The sequence below is a fragment of the Scatophagus argus genome, chromosome 13, assembly GCF_020382885.2.
Source record: "Scatophagus argus isolate fScaArg1 chromosome 13, fScaArg1.pri, whole genome shotgun sequence".
Taxonomy (NCBI): Eukaryota; Metazoa; Chordata; class Actinopteri; family Scatophagidae; genus Scatophagus; species Scatophagus argus.
Window position 1 is genome coordinate 8,353,179 of NC_058505.1, and position 16,246 is coordinate 8,369,424.

The following is a 16,246-nucleotide window of genomic DNA, read 5'->3' on the forward strand; positions in this document are numbered from 1 at the left end:
CTTTATGTCTAAGTCAATCAGCAAATCAACCGGTCAGCGTACCACACAGGAAGCAGGTGCTGGTTTTAGACAATCTATTCTGCAGTGAGCCAGAGGTGGAGAGCTGAGTCTTGCCAGGCTTATGGCAGGTGGCAGGTGTTCCACAGACCTATGACCTCAATTCCATTTGCCCTCATGACAAAGGAATAAATGCTAGTGAAGGGGAATGACATTTAGCCTGGGATAACAACACTCGTGTAAAACAAACAAATACACACCCAAAGCACCCAAAACGGGAAGAAGCTGTTAACTTCTCTAGAAATCTCTTCAGTCTAAAAACGCTGACCCTGTAACATCAATGTTCATAACCATACGTTTCCCTGGATGATCAACCTGATACAGACAGCCTTCTCACTGAACCATCTTTAACACGCTCATGATTGAGAGACAAGAATAAAACAGCTCAAGAGTGCTAGAGCCGGAAATAGCTATGGCCAAAGACGAGACAAACTACTGCTGCTGCTGCACGGACCAGCCGCTTCAGGCCAGTCTCTCCTCACAACACACGGTGATGAACCAGCATAACAGTAAAAAGACAACAAAAACAACAAATGAACTCCAAGGGAGTTATCTACACTAACAAAAAAGGCAATGCAAGACAGATGCTTTCAAGGCCTCAAAGGTAGTCTTATGTCAGTTTGAGACCATACCATCTGTTGGGGAAATGGATAAAGCCTATAGGGCTGCTTTAAACTTCAATCAATGTCAAACTAAATTGAGATACCAGAGTAAATTTTATAGAAGGATCAAATGTGATCAGTGAGCTGTGGAATTAAACTTCTTTTGGTTTGAGTGGCTCTGAACTACTTTAAAGTTTAAGTGGAAGTTGTGGAAGAATTTCAAATATCCACATAAAGTGGTGAATTTATTTTCATTATTTGGGGAAACATGACACAATACTGCAGGAGTGTCAAAAAACATGATTTAGCTGTGACTTTGATCTGTTGGTTTTGCATATTTCCACTCATTAAACTTTGCAAAAACAGTCCAAACAAACACAGGATCCTCTGCAAGTTAATCAAAATTCCGGATTTGTTTATGTCGGCGACTGGACCTTGATTGTCTCCTATTTTAAACCTTTAGGTGATGAGCCCAAATCTTTCATTCCAATGGAGGATGATTAAGCAACGGATTAGTTGTAACAGATAAGTCTGCCATGGTCTCTGTCCTCTCTCTGCCAAAAGCAAAACATACAGTGTAGTGGTGGTAGTTTTTGCTCTTATTTTCTATGGTTTGATAGAAGCTATTTTAGTTGTGCTGAGGTAAACATACAGTACCAAAGTGTTATCACTGAAAATGTGTGTGCTATGACATACAATCCAATACAGCTAGTCCGGTGTCAATTCATTCATAAGGCTAAAAGCACGAATTTGATTTCAGGATGCCAGGATAATCAGTACAGCTCTACTCTGATTTCTATGCTTTGTGTTACTGTAAGATTAAATTGTAAACCCTCTGAATTCCAATTATGTAGTCTTGTGCAACAATGCATAAAACAAGATTTTCCTCCACCATTCTTACAATCTGTCAATGCATTGTGTCAACATCAGAAATACACAAGGCTTTTACAGTGAGTTTAAGGATTGTGCATGTGTGCATCTTAAACAAAGCTTTACTGAAAGCATCAGGCAGACATTTATTGAGATCCTGAGGATTTGGTTTCCACAGATTCCACTTAAACTTGCCCTGATCCTTCACAGACACTGAAGAGGTGTGACAGTTATTGGGAGCAAGCCAGTGTCTCATACCTGGGATTTCCTCTCAGGGCAGCATGATGCAAGGCATTGAACCCGTTATTGTTGGTGATGGTGACATCAGCACCAGACTCCAGCAGCACTGACAACATGTCATCTCTCTTCTTGCTTATGGCATCATGCAGAGGCGTGTCCCCTTCTGAATCCTAAAAGGGAAACCCTGCATTACTTAATACGCTCTTACTAATCTGTGATTCTACTGAATTGCAACAAATATGTATCTAACCATGTAGTGTACAACAACCAGTGCTACTTGTTTCCGTAATACCTCTCTGAAACCTCACGACGTGTCGCAAATCATTTCTCAATAAGTAAATAAGTCAAAGTGATAGATACCTGTAGACTGGGGTGGCAGCCAAAGTCCAGTAGGGTTTTGACCACCTGCAAGTGGCCCTTGTTGACAGCTATGTGTAATGGAGTCTGCCTTCTCTTGTTCCTGGCATTCAAGTCAGCACCGCCCCTCTGCAGCACCTCAATGACAGAGCCCTCATCACCAAAAGCTGCGTGGTGCACTGCCCGGTCTCCATCTTTGTCCTGAGTACAACGACACCCGCATAATGACTCAGTGTTATGACTGTGAGTGGATGTTTTACTTACATGATGCATTTATGATGAGGAAGAATGAGGATGAGAGAGGAAAAATGTATTTTATTATCCGAACCTCAGCTTCCAGGTCCACGTTGTGTTTAAGCAGCAGCTTCAGGACATCCACATGACCGTTCTGACTGGCTGCCTGCATAGCAGTGTGTCCAGCACACTGTCCATTCACCTGTAACCAATAAAGGATCAACGTGAGAACATGGGTGTGTGTCAATGTCATGTTTCATGTTCGATGTGCATCTAATGAATTAGCTGTTCACCTGAGGGGCTGAGACGTTGGTCAAAGTGTGTTTAAGAGTTTGTGTGTGCATGAACGACTGGGTGTGCATGTTTCATCACCAACTGCAGCACTGCAAAAACTCAGCGCATAAATATTAATGTGGGCTCCTTTGGGAGTCTCGAGACGTCTCTTGTCCTGGCAGGCAGATCACTTGGCCAAGCTCAGTGTGCTCAGCTTTAAGCAAATAATTCCACTGAAAGGCAGTGGGGCATCTGGCCAGCTTTTACCACCGACATACACATGCCCACTCATTCATTCTCTTTAAGTGAAGACAGTATTGCAGACTTGAAGTACCCAGTTCTCATAACCTATACAGGACACAGACTTCTGTCCTGTGGCAAACTGGTGTTTTCCCCAGTCTGTAGCCTGTGTCAGAGCACAATACGCAGCCATATGGGGTTTGTACATCTAAGCTCAATTCTAAGAGTGAATCGGGTCTGTGCTGCAGTGCACACCAATGCTTTTTGGTGCCTCCTCTGGGCCCAGCCTTAATGCTTTTCAGATTGAGAGAGGTGCAGGAGTGGGAGGAACTCTGAGCCCTTTCCTATGAGACTGTCAGCCTCCTCAATATACTCAGAGCAGAGCAGAGCACAGCCAGGGGTATTCCAGCTCCAATTATCAATGTACTCAGATCTTTTGTACCTATTTGATGTCAATATTACTTTGTGTTCATTGAAACCCCATCTAGAAATCCAGCAGCTGCGGATAACAGAAAAAGGTATGCTGAGCACTTACGTCCACATCTGGTCTCTTCAGGATGTCCTCTACCTTGGCCAAGTCTCCATTGGCTGCTGCCTTGACCAGCTCCTCGTTGATGTCTCCGGACTCTTGTGTCTCAAATAGTTTCTTCAGCAACTGAGACAGACGTTCTTGCCAAACAGAGGAAACACATCAGAAACTGACAGCAGGCAGCACAGGACAAAGAACCAAAATGCACTCTCTTTTTGCCAGTAGTGCATGTTCATACATACCTCCAGAGGCGTTGCTGACAGCTGAGCCAGACGGGGCAATCTTGGTGACAGCGGCAGGATTGTATGTCCAAGAAGTTCCACAAACCTCGACCTTCAGGTCACTGTCAGAGTATATCTGTTGCACACGGCCCACCTTGCCTAGGGTCTGTTGATAAATGTTGTGACAAGCACATTAGTATATGTTGGGATATGTGCTGTGTAATAGAGTCTGTAAGTGGCAGAGGAAAGATGCAGATAGAGAGACTGCTAGAAAAAGCAAAAATTGAGAGGGTACAGGACAGGATAAGGAGGACACCAATACCGGCTCAACAAAGCAACTGTCTTAAATGGAGCAGAAACAAAGCTTGTGGCAAAAAAAAAACTGTGTTACAAATTTAGTTTCAGCTCTCATTACTCAGAGAACATGTATGGGAAAGAATATGAACATAAAAGAAAAAGATCCTTATACTGGTTAAGCTATTCTTCATCTACAGAGGCAATACAGAGAGGACAGAGCAAAATGCTTTCCAATTTTGAATCATATCATCTCAGCCCTGGCTGTATGAGAAAGAGGCACTTTGAGTCTGTCAAGCCGGGTCTGGGGCTGTCCTGGAGGATGCCATCAATAATGGGGACGGCTGCAGCAGAAGCAGCAGCGGGCGGCAAACAGCCGTGGTTAGTGATCAAAGCTACAACCCATCTCAGGGTTTTAAGGCTCATTAGCTGCTGAGGGGGGCCAGTTTGGCAGGGACAAGTGGCATATTGGAGTAGACTGGCGTTACATAACCTAGGGCATGCTGGGCTGCAATGAATAAACTTCATAATAAGCGAAGAATAAAGTCGTGTTGAGAGCAAAAAAAGACCAATTTTTTTAAAAAGTCAACAACCCAGCCATAGGCTGATGTGAGAGGAGGAATCATATCGCTGCACTTTAGAAATGCTACAACATTTCTTTAAAGAAAATGAGGGACTGACACTGATAGGTGCACGGGGAACAGCTAAAAAAACTGTACAGTTAGATGAACTGAGACTAATTTACAAAAGGTTTTTGCACATAAATTGCATGTCTATGAAGAGGTCCAATGCAAAATTCTGATTTAAAAAAAATACAAAAGTCTTTGGAGTCAACAGGACTGATTTTCTCAGATTTTCAGTAAACCTTTCCATTGAGCTGTAGTTGAGATTTCAATATGAAAATAAGAGCTACGGCAGAAAATTACAAAAAAACAAACAACAACAACAACAACAACAACAACAACAACAAAAACAATCCATACACATGCACGCACACAAAACTCATTGTGTTACGGAATTTTATACATATGTATCTGTTAGAATAAATTTAGAATTGGCAGCTAAGGTATAAACGGTGGTTTAATGAGTATGACCATCTTTTGGACGCTTACAGGTAACATGGCCTCAGCCCACTCTCCATGGCCTCTTTGTAGCAGCTTGATGCGGTCGATGTCATAGCAAATCTGGACCAGGTCTCCCACTAGGAACTGGGAACTGCCTCCCTCGGCCCCAGCTGCTACTTCACCACTGCGCACAACATTGGCCTTTGTCAGCACTGCTGGGTTAAATGTCCATCTGTGGATACAAAAATTACTGCATTCATACAACTCACTCCCATTCACTCATAATTTGTAAAATACGATACCTGACCAAGTATCTAATCTGCGCAATCAGCTGACATATTTGAGGATTTGCAAGTCACAACTGATTACAAAAACATTTAAGAAACAAAACATTGTTTAAAAAGTTAATCTATGATCAATGTCACACAGAGTTTTGAGATAATGTTTTTATGAATATTAAAAGCAGAGTAAAAATGAGCAAAAATCCACACTATATTCTGCATTTCACTAGAAACTGACCAAACTATTAGAGAATCTCTTCTTTCATGTGTATAAAATCAACCATAATTTCATCTTACACAGAAGACTCACTGAGATTTGTTTGCCAGGTTTTAACTGAGCAGAGAACAAGTTTTAAAAGGTTCAATCGAAGGGAAACTATGCTGACGAGACTATGCAGTTTCATTAGCACCACTTACTGGCAGACGATAAATCTGAGCAAGTTCATCTAGAGACTCACCTGTTGCCACTGGGGTACTGAACGACAATGTCGTGATCTTCATCGATGCCACAAACTGTGCCGGTGGTGGTGAGCGTCTCAAACATGCCGTCGGTCCACCCGCCGTGGCCATGTTGGAGGGATTGAACTATCTCTAGGTCTAAGTCGATGTTGACCAGGTCTCCAATTTGGAGACCGCCAGGATTCCTATTGCCATTCTGCTCACCTGGGAGGTAAAGTTAGGTTTATTAATAGTAAAACTGTATTGTTAAAATTGTATAGTGGTATTAGTGTTAAATTTGCATGTGATTTTAAAAAAGGTACAGAGAGACCAATAAGAAAAAACACAACAAGTTAATTCTCATAAATCTGTGGAAAAATCAGAACTTAAAACCTTTCAAGTACTTTTATGGTAGCAATTACGTAGCAACCAAATACCAAGTATCACTATGTGGACTGCACATCAAAAGTGCTGCTGCCGATGAATAATGACACTATCAAACAAAACGAAGAACTTCTGCTGCAGTGTTAAATACAGAGAGACAATTCATTCCAAGAAGTCTTGGAAACCTGTGACTGCAAGACCTGAGGCTGTACAAGGGTTTGGCAGCCAGGATACTATGCGGTGCTGCCATCTAGTGGTCACACAGGATAAACTCCTTGTAAAACTACCCTAATGCCCTTGAATTCACTGCACCAGAATGATAGGTGAGAGAATTGGTGCAATAATGACGGTGTACATACATCAGTGGCTTACTTACCTAAAACTGGACAGTGGTCTCTGTAAAAAGAGCCTCCTTTGGCATCCTGGACACATTTCAAATCCGACTAAGAGAGAAAAAAGGGAAGGGTTTAGATAATTGCCCCAGGTAATTCCATTAGTGGAAGGGCATGATGATAATGAATAATGACAGTGTGAATTTATACACTTCAGTCTGTAGCATCAGCGTAGTTTACCTAGAAACCAAACAATGTTGGAGCCCTAAGGGTAAGGTAGGACGATGAAACACTACATTGAAATGGAAAGAAAGCATCATATCATTTGTGATGACTCAGATGCGCAGCCACTGAGGCAGAGTTAGAGGGCAGAGATGATTGTGAGGCAGAGCAAACATTCCTCTGAACTGAAGGAACACTTAACTCCTGAGTACAAGTCCCAACAAATTAATAACTCAAGCCTTTCCTACTGTATGCAGGCAGCAGAACACTTTTGATCTCATGATGCTGTGTGCACAAAACAGTCATTACAAAACAACAAAAAGGGTTGGACTCAAATGCTGCATTTGAAAACAGACTCCAACCTTCAGGCCCTGTGTACATCTGCAGGATTTGATCGCTGGCTTATTAAACGCCAAATAAATCTGTCAAAATGGGGTGGGGTCTAATCCATGATAGACAGCAGCAGATGCCATCCACCTTCCGATTAGCCTATTAGAATAACAAAGGACAAAGCTGTTTCGAAACTGAGAACCCCGATTGGCCTCTTTCAAAAGTGCAGTCTCAACCAATGAGGAAGCTGCTTTTCACTAGAGACGCGTGTGTAGCTGCTTCTGCAACGACACCAAGAGAATGTCCCCCTCCTCTAAAGTTGACCTCCATGTTCACACTCTCCCTAAAAAGCAGAAAGAACAGCTTGCCTTTATCATGCAGATATCTTCCCCTTCCAGCTGCTAATACAATGGCACCTTACTCATGCTGGCTGCGTGGCTCTCACAAAGGCCTGGCAGCAAAAGAAAGAGCCTGAGCCCTGCGGTCAAACACAAAAGCCACCTGACAGCTGATCTTTTGTGAGACTCTGTGTGTCTGTGTGTGTATATTTGTGTGTGCGACCGTGCATGAGGGTCAGGCTGGAAGTTTGCTCACCATTCCCTCAAAGCCAACTCTGTACAGGTTCTTGGCCCCATTGTCCCACAGTACGTAGGCAGCGCTGTGAGGGCTGGCTGCGCTCCAGTCCTGAATCTCCGTCACCTGTGGAGGAGGTGGAGGAGGAGGAATGAGATGAGAAAGACAGAAAAGGACACACTGTAAGCAGAATGCTTTGAGTTCTAATCAGAATTTCATGACAATTTTTAGTGCGAAAAAGGATTTGACAAGCACTTATGAATATAAAAATCTGGCATACTGTATGAAAATATAATACTGAACAGAAGGGGGATTATTTTCTTACTGGGAGGTTTTAAGCATGTGTTTTTCATATTAAAAATGTTAAAAACCTTGAAAGTGAAAAGCATAATAGTTTATTGATCCCCGTAGGAAAGTTAGCTTGTCTATTTGAAGGTCAGAGTGAAGATTGAATGACAGAGCGATAAACCCTGAAGAAACTGAACTTGGGCTCCTCTCGTTTAAAGGCCCAAAATTTTTTGATGCTGTATAGGGTATCTATTTGTACTCCGAGGCTTACAGTTTTGGTTTTATGTACCACTATTTTTTTCCAACATTGTGATATATTGTGCACGTGATAGAGGATAGCAATGTAGCTGTCGAAAAGCTGCAGAAAATCCATACCCAGCAGTGTCAGACACTCTGTATGTCGCACCTTCACTGTGTTTTGACTTGAAGCAAAATGTAATTTGCCAACTACTGAGAAATATTAGGAGTGGGACTCATCAACAACAAATTGGATTAGGCTTTGATTCAGCTTTGGGTCTTGGGATAGCAATTAGATTTTGTTTTAATTCTGCCTGGAATACAATTTTAGGGTCAATACTAAACCTTTCATTGTTTTATTTAATTTCACCAGTTGGAAATAGTTGTGAAATTTCAATGAATGTTTTAATTGAACTACTGCGGTTGTCTGCAAAGACAAACAAGGCCTAAAACAAAGGCAAGCTTAGTGCAGCCAGACCACAGACTGAGCCTGTGGGAAACATTACACATCTGAGCAAGGAACTTTTGACACAAGAGCTTCAATCCAAAAATGGTACTAGAGGTTTCAGAAGACTCTTTTTCACTAGTGAAAGGGAATTACATGCAATTGTTACTCTGCTAATAATTAACGAAAATCTGAGTTAGGGTATCCGCAAAAGGTTAGCTGCATAATTGTTGATGAATTCACAGGTAGGTCCCAAACATCAATATCTGTGTATGTTTCCATCATTAGCTTTATGAGGACATACTGCAGGGATCCAAACCGTGATCCATATTTACAGTATGCTTAGGTCAGCCCCAAAAGCATTTCCTTCCTTCATTGTCAATTTTTCTGGCTACAACACCAAGCTCCCACAGTTCTTACTGAAATTAGATGCATGGATGTATGAAATGCTCTTAACTAAAAACTTTTGGCACTTTTAGAAGATACTTTAGAAAACATTATTGTTACAGAAACCCAGAGTGATTTAATAACATCACTGACCTTCTTGCTACAAAGATAAAAAACAAAAGCTTTACTTATAAATAAATAACAAGCTGGGCTGGACAATTAATGTTTTAATAAATCTGTGGTTCTCACCTTTGCTTTATTGTACTCCTGTATGCATGTTAACAACATTAAGAGTCTGTGAACCAGACACTCTCTCTTTTGTCTACCTCACCCACTGATCCAGTACAAACACTTTATTAAAACCACCAACTGCACACCAAAAAGACAACAACATTTTTACACTGACTTTTCTCAGTTAGTATTTAGTTAGTTGCCTTATGACCAAATCTATATCAACCAATTTGTAATGAGAATCGTACCACAGTTTTTGGCAAAAATTTTTTTTTGAAAGGCAGTCAAAGAATTTAAAAATTATCTGTTACAAACATAAATATGCAATGAGGCATGGATGGGGGCTGCAAAAATCAATTCAAATTTAGTAGATAAGGCTGGGATTGTCACATGAGATCCCTCCATCACATGTAGTGCAACGCTTTCATCACATTGAAAACGTGTCAAGAGAAGAACTGTAGTGGAGTGAATGAATTCTTTAATTAAAAGCTATGCCTTAAGTAAATACTGAAACCAAATCGTTAAATTATTTTCAGGCCCCTAACAGAGGTAATTGATTAATGGGCCTTCAGAGGTAATATTCATGCTAAACTAATGGAACATCTAAGCTGCAGGACATGCAATAGCAGTTTTCTGGAGAGCATATTGCTTACAGCATCATAAAACAGTAATGAGATATGGCATTAAATAACACAGCAAAATGAAGTCTTAAATTGCCTGGGGGGACTCTTAAATTGAATACTCTGGAGTCTGGACCAGAGTCAAAATACAAACACTTTACAGCACATTTACAGCATAAATCTAAAAAGACTCTGCTAAACAAACACAATCTCATCAGACACTGTATTACTTTCTAATGATGTATTTAAGCCTGGAATAACCTGCAGCAAAGGAGCCTGTTTATAGCCTCAGTAAAGATATACAAGAATCAGAATGAGGCCAAAGAATGAAGGCTTTTCAGAGTTCCTATTATCACTCCTGTACAAATTTACTACTTAGATTTTGACAATTTTCTAACAAAATATGCACATTTCTTTTTGAAAATCTTTAAGTCAGCCTCTTCTCAACAAGAGTTTAGAAGGGATTCAACACATCACTAAATTTTCCTTAAGTTAAAAAGGAGACTGCATAGCAGTCATAGTTATCTTTAATTGCTGCGGTGACTTCAAGTGCTGCACACTAAGCTCAACAACATAGGATTGGACTGTTTGTGTTCTCCTTTGCCTGCCATATGTTGATGCTATAAACACCCAGTGACCTTCCTGTTTTGATCCTGCACATTTCCAAACAAATTATCATGGGATGTAAGTTTGTTTTTTCCTCCCTTAATACTGTTTACTGTTTAGGGACCCATGATTTTCCCTTATACACAGTCCTTGAGCGTGGTTGTGCTCCCCTCAGTGGCGTGCATGTGGTTGTAATGGACATAAACGCATGGGAACTGTATCATTTATTAGTTATGTTTTTCAGAAAAAAACTGAAAAGTATCTGAACACTTAAGCCACACTTGTGAAAAAGATTTACTGTAGAGAATTCTTTTTCTTTGCCCTCTTTTCTTCAGTGGTACAGGTCATTTTCTTTCGAAAACATGAGAGAAGCAAGAACCTTCATTCAGAACCTTGCCCAGTGCCTTGGCTGATTGCCAGCTGTCATCTGGTGACTTTATTTTAGCAGCTCTTAGTTTTATTTTTTATTTTAATTGTACATTCTCCAGAAAAACACAGAGACAAAAATGTCTGGTATTACATCCTGTAAATGCACTGATTGTGGAGCAACCTGGCCAGTTTAAATTAGGCCTACTTGTGCAGCTGTTTAAACCTTGTAAGTGCACCTGGCTGGGGGCGATAGGCTAACGTCATCAACAAAAGGCCTCCTCCACATGTGACTCGCCTGCTATTACAAAAACACCAACGCAGGTGAAAAAAATCCAAAACGTGAGTTGTGCTTTCTAGGTGACTTTATAAAACAGACTGCTGACGAAGAAAGGTGCAAGGTGTGCAATTAAAGTAGTTTGTGAGTAAAACTGCTAAAATGAAGCAGAGTATTAAGTAAAATTAAAGGGATAAAGTAAGAAATAGCCTAACACACTACCTAATAAGGTAGTGTGTTCCTTCAAATACACCCCAGCCACAGTTACACTGACAGAGCATTTCAAAATTGAGAAAAAAGGTCACAGTTAAGATAGTGGATTGTGACAGGAATTACATATATACACTGTAATATAAAACATTGCAGCATTTGTTTCTGGGCCGGATAGCCAACATCTAGCTGATATCCTACCTTTCCTCTCCTTCCATTGCCTCCATCTTGGTCTTCCCACTGCCAGTCCACTCCTCTCACCACCCGGCCACCAGTGAAGATCCCTCGAGCGGTGATTTTCTTTGACTTGCGACGTGACTCCAAAAGTACTCTGCTCAGATTAAAAAAAACAAAACAAAACAAAACAAAACAAAACAAAAAAACCAAGAGAAATAATAATTTTTATTTTGGCAAAGCTTTAATCTTAATTAATTTGCATGACACTGTCAGAGTATTCAACAGCAGGTGTTTACAAGGGCTCTATTTACATGAATTAATTCACTGTTTTTTCAGCTACTAGCAAATATGCATTGCAGAGGAGATGCCAGTGCCTGCCTTGTGCTTCCAAGTGTCCTTAAATGCCCTTTTCCATGTGCCTACTGTTCTGGAGTCTTGGTGGAAATTACTTTCAGCAAATGGGACATGGCTGCAGATGAAAAATCCTCCTGTGAGCACTGGGCCTCAACAGCATCTAATCTGCTATGACAACCATGCAGTCAGTGACAATCACTGTAGCTGTCCCGGTATGCAAAACCTGATGTTGATGACATGGTGCAGTTTAATAATCTTTCCAGTTCTTTGAAGTCATAAACACACCATTTCACACTGGCTGGAATATAGACACAAGGTTTCTGTAGGTCAAAAGAAATTACGACCTTCCACTTCCTTTAAGAATGCCATTTTTAAGCTGTTAAATTCAAGGTACACAATGTATGTCACTGATTTGTAGGCATCATGTTGTAGCATCACAAATAACAATGACGTTTTTAACAGCACGCCATTCACACCTTACTGATAATGACTTCCCTTTTCCATCCATACAATCATGGAAAATGCAAGTTGTTAGATAGTCATATGCAATTTGTCTTTTACAGTTTGACATTATACTGGAGTCTCAATTGCATAACCAGCATAACTACAACCATACACAGTGAATAGGAAATAGTGAGTAAAAACATCCAGCAGAGCTCTAACCATCACACAATAAAGTGAATCTTCATGGTAGACACGGCAGCTGGACAGTGCAGGTCTAACCAATGCAAACAGCATGGACCTCTAACCACTCCCTCTCCGGCAGTTAGTGACAGAGTCTAATGTGGTGTAACAAAACACCCCACCACAATGTTGGAGCAGTGTGAGATGGGAGACCTCCAGCACCCATGGTGCATTATGCAATGTCTGTCTCAGGGGAAAAGAAGTCGTACTCAGTTGAAAAGACTGCCAGCTGTTGGGCCATGTGTTCATTTACTAAACTATGGTGTTTGGCAGAAATGGGTCTGAAATGGATGAAGTGTCATCACAGCACAGACAGCCCAAGGAATAACACAATCAAATGCAACTTGTGGAACTGAGTGAGTGTGCATACTCCCTAATGGGTACAAATAATGCATTTAAAGTCTTTAAATCAAATCAGTGATTAATCTGAATGCTTGTTTTTCCTACAACACGAGCTACCTTAATTTCCATGTAGAGCATCTCTGAATGCACAGAGTAAATCTGTCTTCTGCAATTTGACTTGATCATGTCTGTACGTGAAATAATTAGAAAATATGTTTCTACACATTACACCTAAAATATAATTTTTACCCTTCGCCCAGAGGGTAGATCACATACATGTAGTCTCATAGGTTTAAAACACACACACACACACACACACACACAATTAATGGCATTGTGCACAGATACCTCCCCTTTATTAGATTCCAACTAAGCACGTGCTAGTCTGAAGTTTGCCATAAAATGCAAAAGCTTCTCTACTGACCTCCAAGGTCCTGACTGAAAACTAAAAATAATTCTAGTTTATCTATAAAATTTAAGTTTGTCAACTTTTGATAATGATGTCAGCCAATTTTGCTGATGCTAAAATATGTTTATTGAGAGGTAAATACAGGAAGTGTTGAGTTCATACGGATAGTAGTTTTCCACTCCAATGTGAGCTTCCAGCAGCAAATAAAGAGCAAAGACAAAACAAAGAGACTCCCACTGTGATAATGCCACTTGAGTGACAGAATGACTGCAGGCAAATAGTGAGAAATAAGGCAATAAGCACAGGAGACTGCTGTAGCACTCTGTTGCAACTCAAAACGAAAACACTGGTGTGCACAAGTCTTGTGTTGCTCTGTGTTGTTACTATTATCATTATTATGTGAATAGTAACTTCTGGGACAGTTATCACACACTTCGAAGTCAGTTGTATTCAACAGGAAGCGGTCTTGCACAGAAATGAAGTGAAAAGTTTTCATTATCTCTGTTGATCATATGCAATTACAATGTTTTTTACAAAACAGACCATTGAATCAGTCTGCACTTAACGATTCATGATCATTCAGCCTTCTGAGGACATAAACAGAAAAACAAAACAAATCTGCCTAAATAAATTCTATAAATGTTAAACACTGCATTAATATAATTTTGGTCTGACTGAATCTTAAAATGAGGCTGAAGTGTTGCCTGGCAACTGAGGGCTGGGAGCACACAGATAGATTCTGTTTGCCTCCCAGGCAGGGTGTACAAAAGACTTCTCAAATGTCAAATGCACATGAAGCAACCTAAAGCCCAACTAAGGGAGTAAAAGGGTAGATCAACCAATCACAGTAAAGTGTAAGGATTTCCTGGACATCCAGTGTCTTATTTTATCATTGGTGGGTCTGGGGTGAGGCACAAGAATGGTAAATGTTGCTGGGTTAACTAACCTCTCACTGCCTGGGGTGGTGATTCTGTAAAACCGGTGTCTCAGGTGATGCTTGTCTCCATGGTAACAGGTGGTGCAGAGGTCATAATTGGTGCACTCAGCACATTTCCAGCGAATACCAATGATGGGCTGTTGACGGCAGGTGTCACACATGGTTCCATCATGCTTGATGCCTGAGGGTGGCAGTATAAGTCAAAGTCAATAAATTAGGGCTGTATTGTGTGATTGTACTGTGTGTGTAAATTGTAAAACAGCTGGAGTAACTTTTCAACTTTGTGACATCAATAACATGTACACCTAGGCAAAATAACAGTCTTGTTTTACATGCTATATGGTCTCTATGTGTTTGACATAGTCTGACATAACTCTTTATACTATAAAGTTCACATGAGGCATTTTCCATAACTTTTAGGAGGGACTTGTTCATTTGCATGTAATCCTACAACTGTAAGAATAATTTTGGTTTAAGGCCTCTCATCACTGTCTTTTCAAGATGCAGCTGACACTTCACTAAAAGAATAACAGAAAACTAAACAATCAGGTTGAGATATAAAGAATTGTGTCAACATGATCTGTATTGAAAGGTATAACTACATTGTTGTATAATGCTGTGACAAGTACAGAGAGGCAAAGCTTAACAGTGAAATGTAGATCCCATTGATACACATTTATAACATGAGCATGAATAATGCTTTTGCTCTCAATGAGCAATAAAGAGTCACAAGCTATGTTGAAATTGTCTCTGAATGTGGTTATTATTCTATATCATAGCTGGCACGGTAGTGTTATGAAGATGTGCTAGATATAGCTGGTTATTTGCATATCTTTCACACAGAGCAGTCTGGCGTACATCTGTTCAGACAGGATGTATTTAAATGCTCATCAAGTAGTTAAGCAGACATTGTCCTCGTTCAACAACGATATAAAATAAACTCAGTTATGCTACAACAGCTAGAGACAGTTCCGAGATTTAAAGTTCCTGCAACAACCTAAATGATTAACAACTAAGTACAGAGACTTTGTGTTACTATCTTAAGCTAATCTTTTCAACAACAAATAACTGCACCCACCAAAGCCTAAAAACATAAGACCAACAAAATCGTTTATGCTCTGCACAACTCGGTTACATGGCAAGACATTTGTCTTAAATGAGTCAAAGTGCGGGAGAACATAATCAATTGATGAACAGTTACCTGTTGGAGCACTGTCTAATATCCTCACGTCGTAAGCTCCAGAACAACGGTAGTTAGCAGCCGTCCCATTATCCCAGACAACCACCACCTCCTCTGGACTTTCAAAACTCCTGACGGTGCCAACATGTCCCTCTCCACCATCCTGCTTGCCCCACTTCCAGTCAGGTCCGCGGACCACTCTGGCTCCTACTCCTTCCATCATGGCTCGGTTATTCCTGCCGGTGGTCATTTACGAAGAGATCTCGCAATGCCTCAGAAATCAGTAACTCAGCAAGCTAGCAATCCCGGCTAGCCAGCTATTGATGCGCTGGTGAACAGTTTTCCAATTTGAGTGCAAGCAAGTCGCAACAGGAAAGAAACTGGAACAATCCACAATGCTAGGCTGCTAGCTCAGTTTGCTATCTAAGGAGGCTGTTAGACCCCCTTACAAAACTACCCCGACAAGCTAACGCTAACTGCAAGCTACTGCCTCCTGACTGTTGCTTCTGATAAAAAGAGATTAATTGTCGTGGATACCGGTTAAGGAACCACGTTGCTAGCTTAGCCAAATTTCAGGGCTAAGTAAGCTGGCTCTCTCCTCCACTCCACATACAAGAATGCCACCTCTTCAACTTAGCAGGCTAGTGAGCCGAGTTGCTAGCTATAGCGATGCTAGCAAGTCCTTTTCGGTGGGATAAATGTAGGGTTAGTCCGTTTGGATTTGTTTGACTATATAGCTGCTGTCTGTGATTCTGAAAATCCATCCAAGATGCTCCCTTTATCAGCCAGAGATGGTCCCCTGGAGTCAACTCAGAATAAACGCGTCGCCATTATTGTCAATCATCGTTCAGATCCCAGACGAGCAACAACTAGCTACGGAGCTAAACGATAATGCCCGAAGACTCGAGTCTTGGAAAACAAGCACGAGTCTGGCGCACGCCGCGCGTGCGCATCT

General features: G+C 40.9%; 1 protein-coding gene across 6 annotated transcripts in view; it reads right to left on the reverse strand.

The window, feature by feature from the left end:
* Positions 1–16,202, reverse strand: part of mib1 (MIB E3 ubiquitin protein ligase 1) — a 50,972-nt gene extending 34,770 nt beyond the window's left edge. For 5 of the 6 annotated variants that reach the window (XM_046407871.1, XM_046407869.1, XM_046407870.1 and 2 more), the window contains exons 1-12: positions 15,313–16,202; positions 14,121–14,292; positions 11,410–11,539; positions 7,563–7,667; positions 6,461–6,527; positions 5,721–5,925; positions 5,030–5,213; positions 3,645–3,789; positions 3,409–3,542; positions 2,455–2,562; positions 2,130–2,327; positions 1,788–1,939 (exon numbers count right to left, since the gene is read on the reverse strand). In XM_046407871.1, the coding sequence (XP_046263827.1) occupies positions 1,788–1,939; positions 2,130–2,327; positions 2,455–2,562; positions 3,409–3,542; positions 3,645–3,789; positions 5,030–5,213; positions 5,721–5,925; positions 6,461–6,527; positions 7,563–7,667; positions 11,410–11,539; positions 14,121–14,292; positions 15,313–15,541 (1,829 nt within the window). In that variant the 5' untranslated portion in view covers positions 15,542–16,202. Of the gene's footprint in view, positions 1–1,787; positions 1,940–2,129; positions 2,328–2,454; positions 2,563–3,408; positions 3,543–3,644; positions 3,790–5,029; positions 5,214–5,720; positions 5,926–6,460; positions 6,528–7,336; positions 7,432–7,562; positions 7,668–11,409; positions 11,540–14,120; positions 14,293–15,312 lie in introns of those variants that run through there. The other variant, XM_046407872.1, reaches the window with a different exon arrangement.
* Between the last annotated feature and the right edge of the window lie 44 nt (positions 16,203–16,246).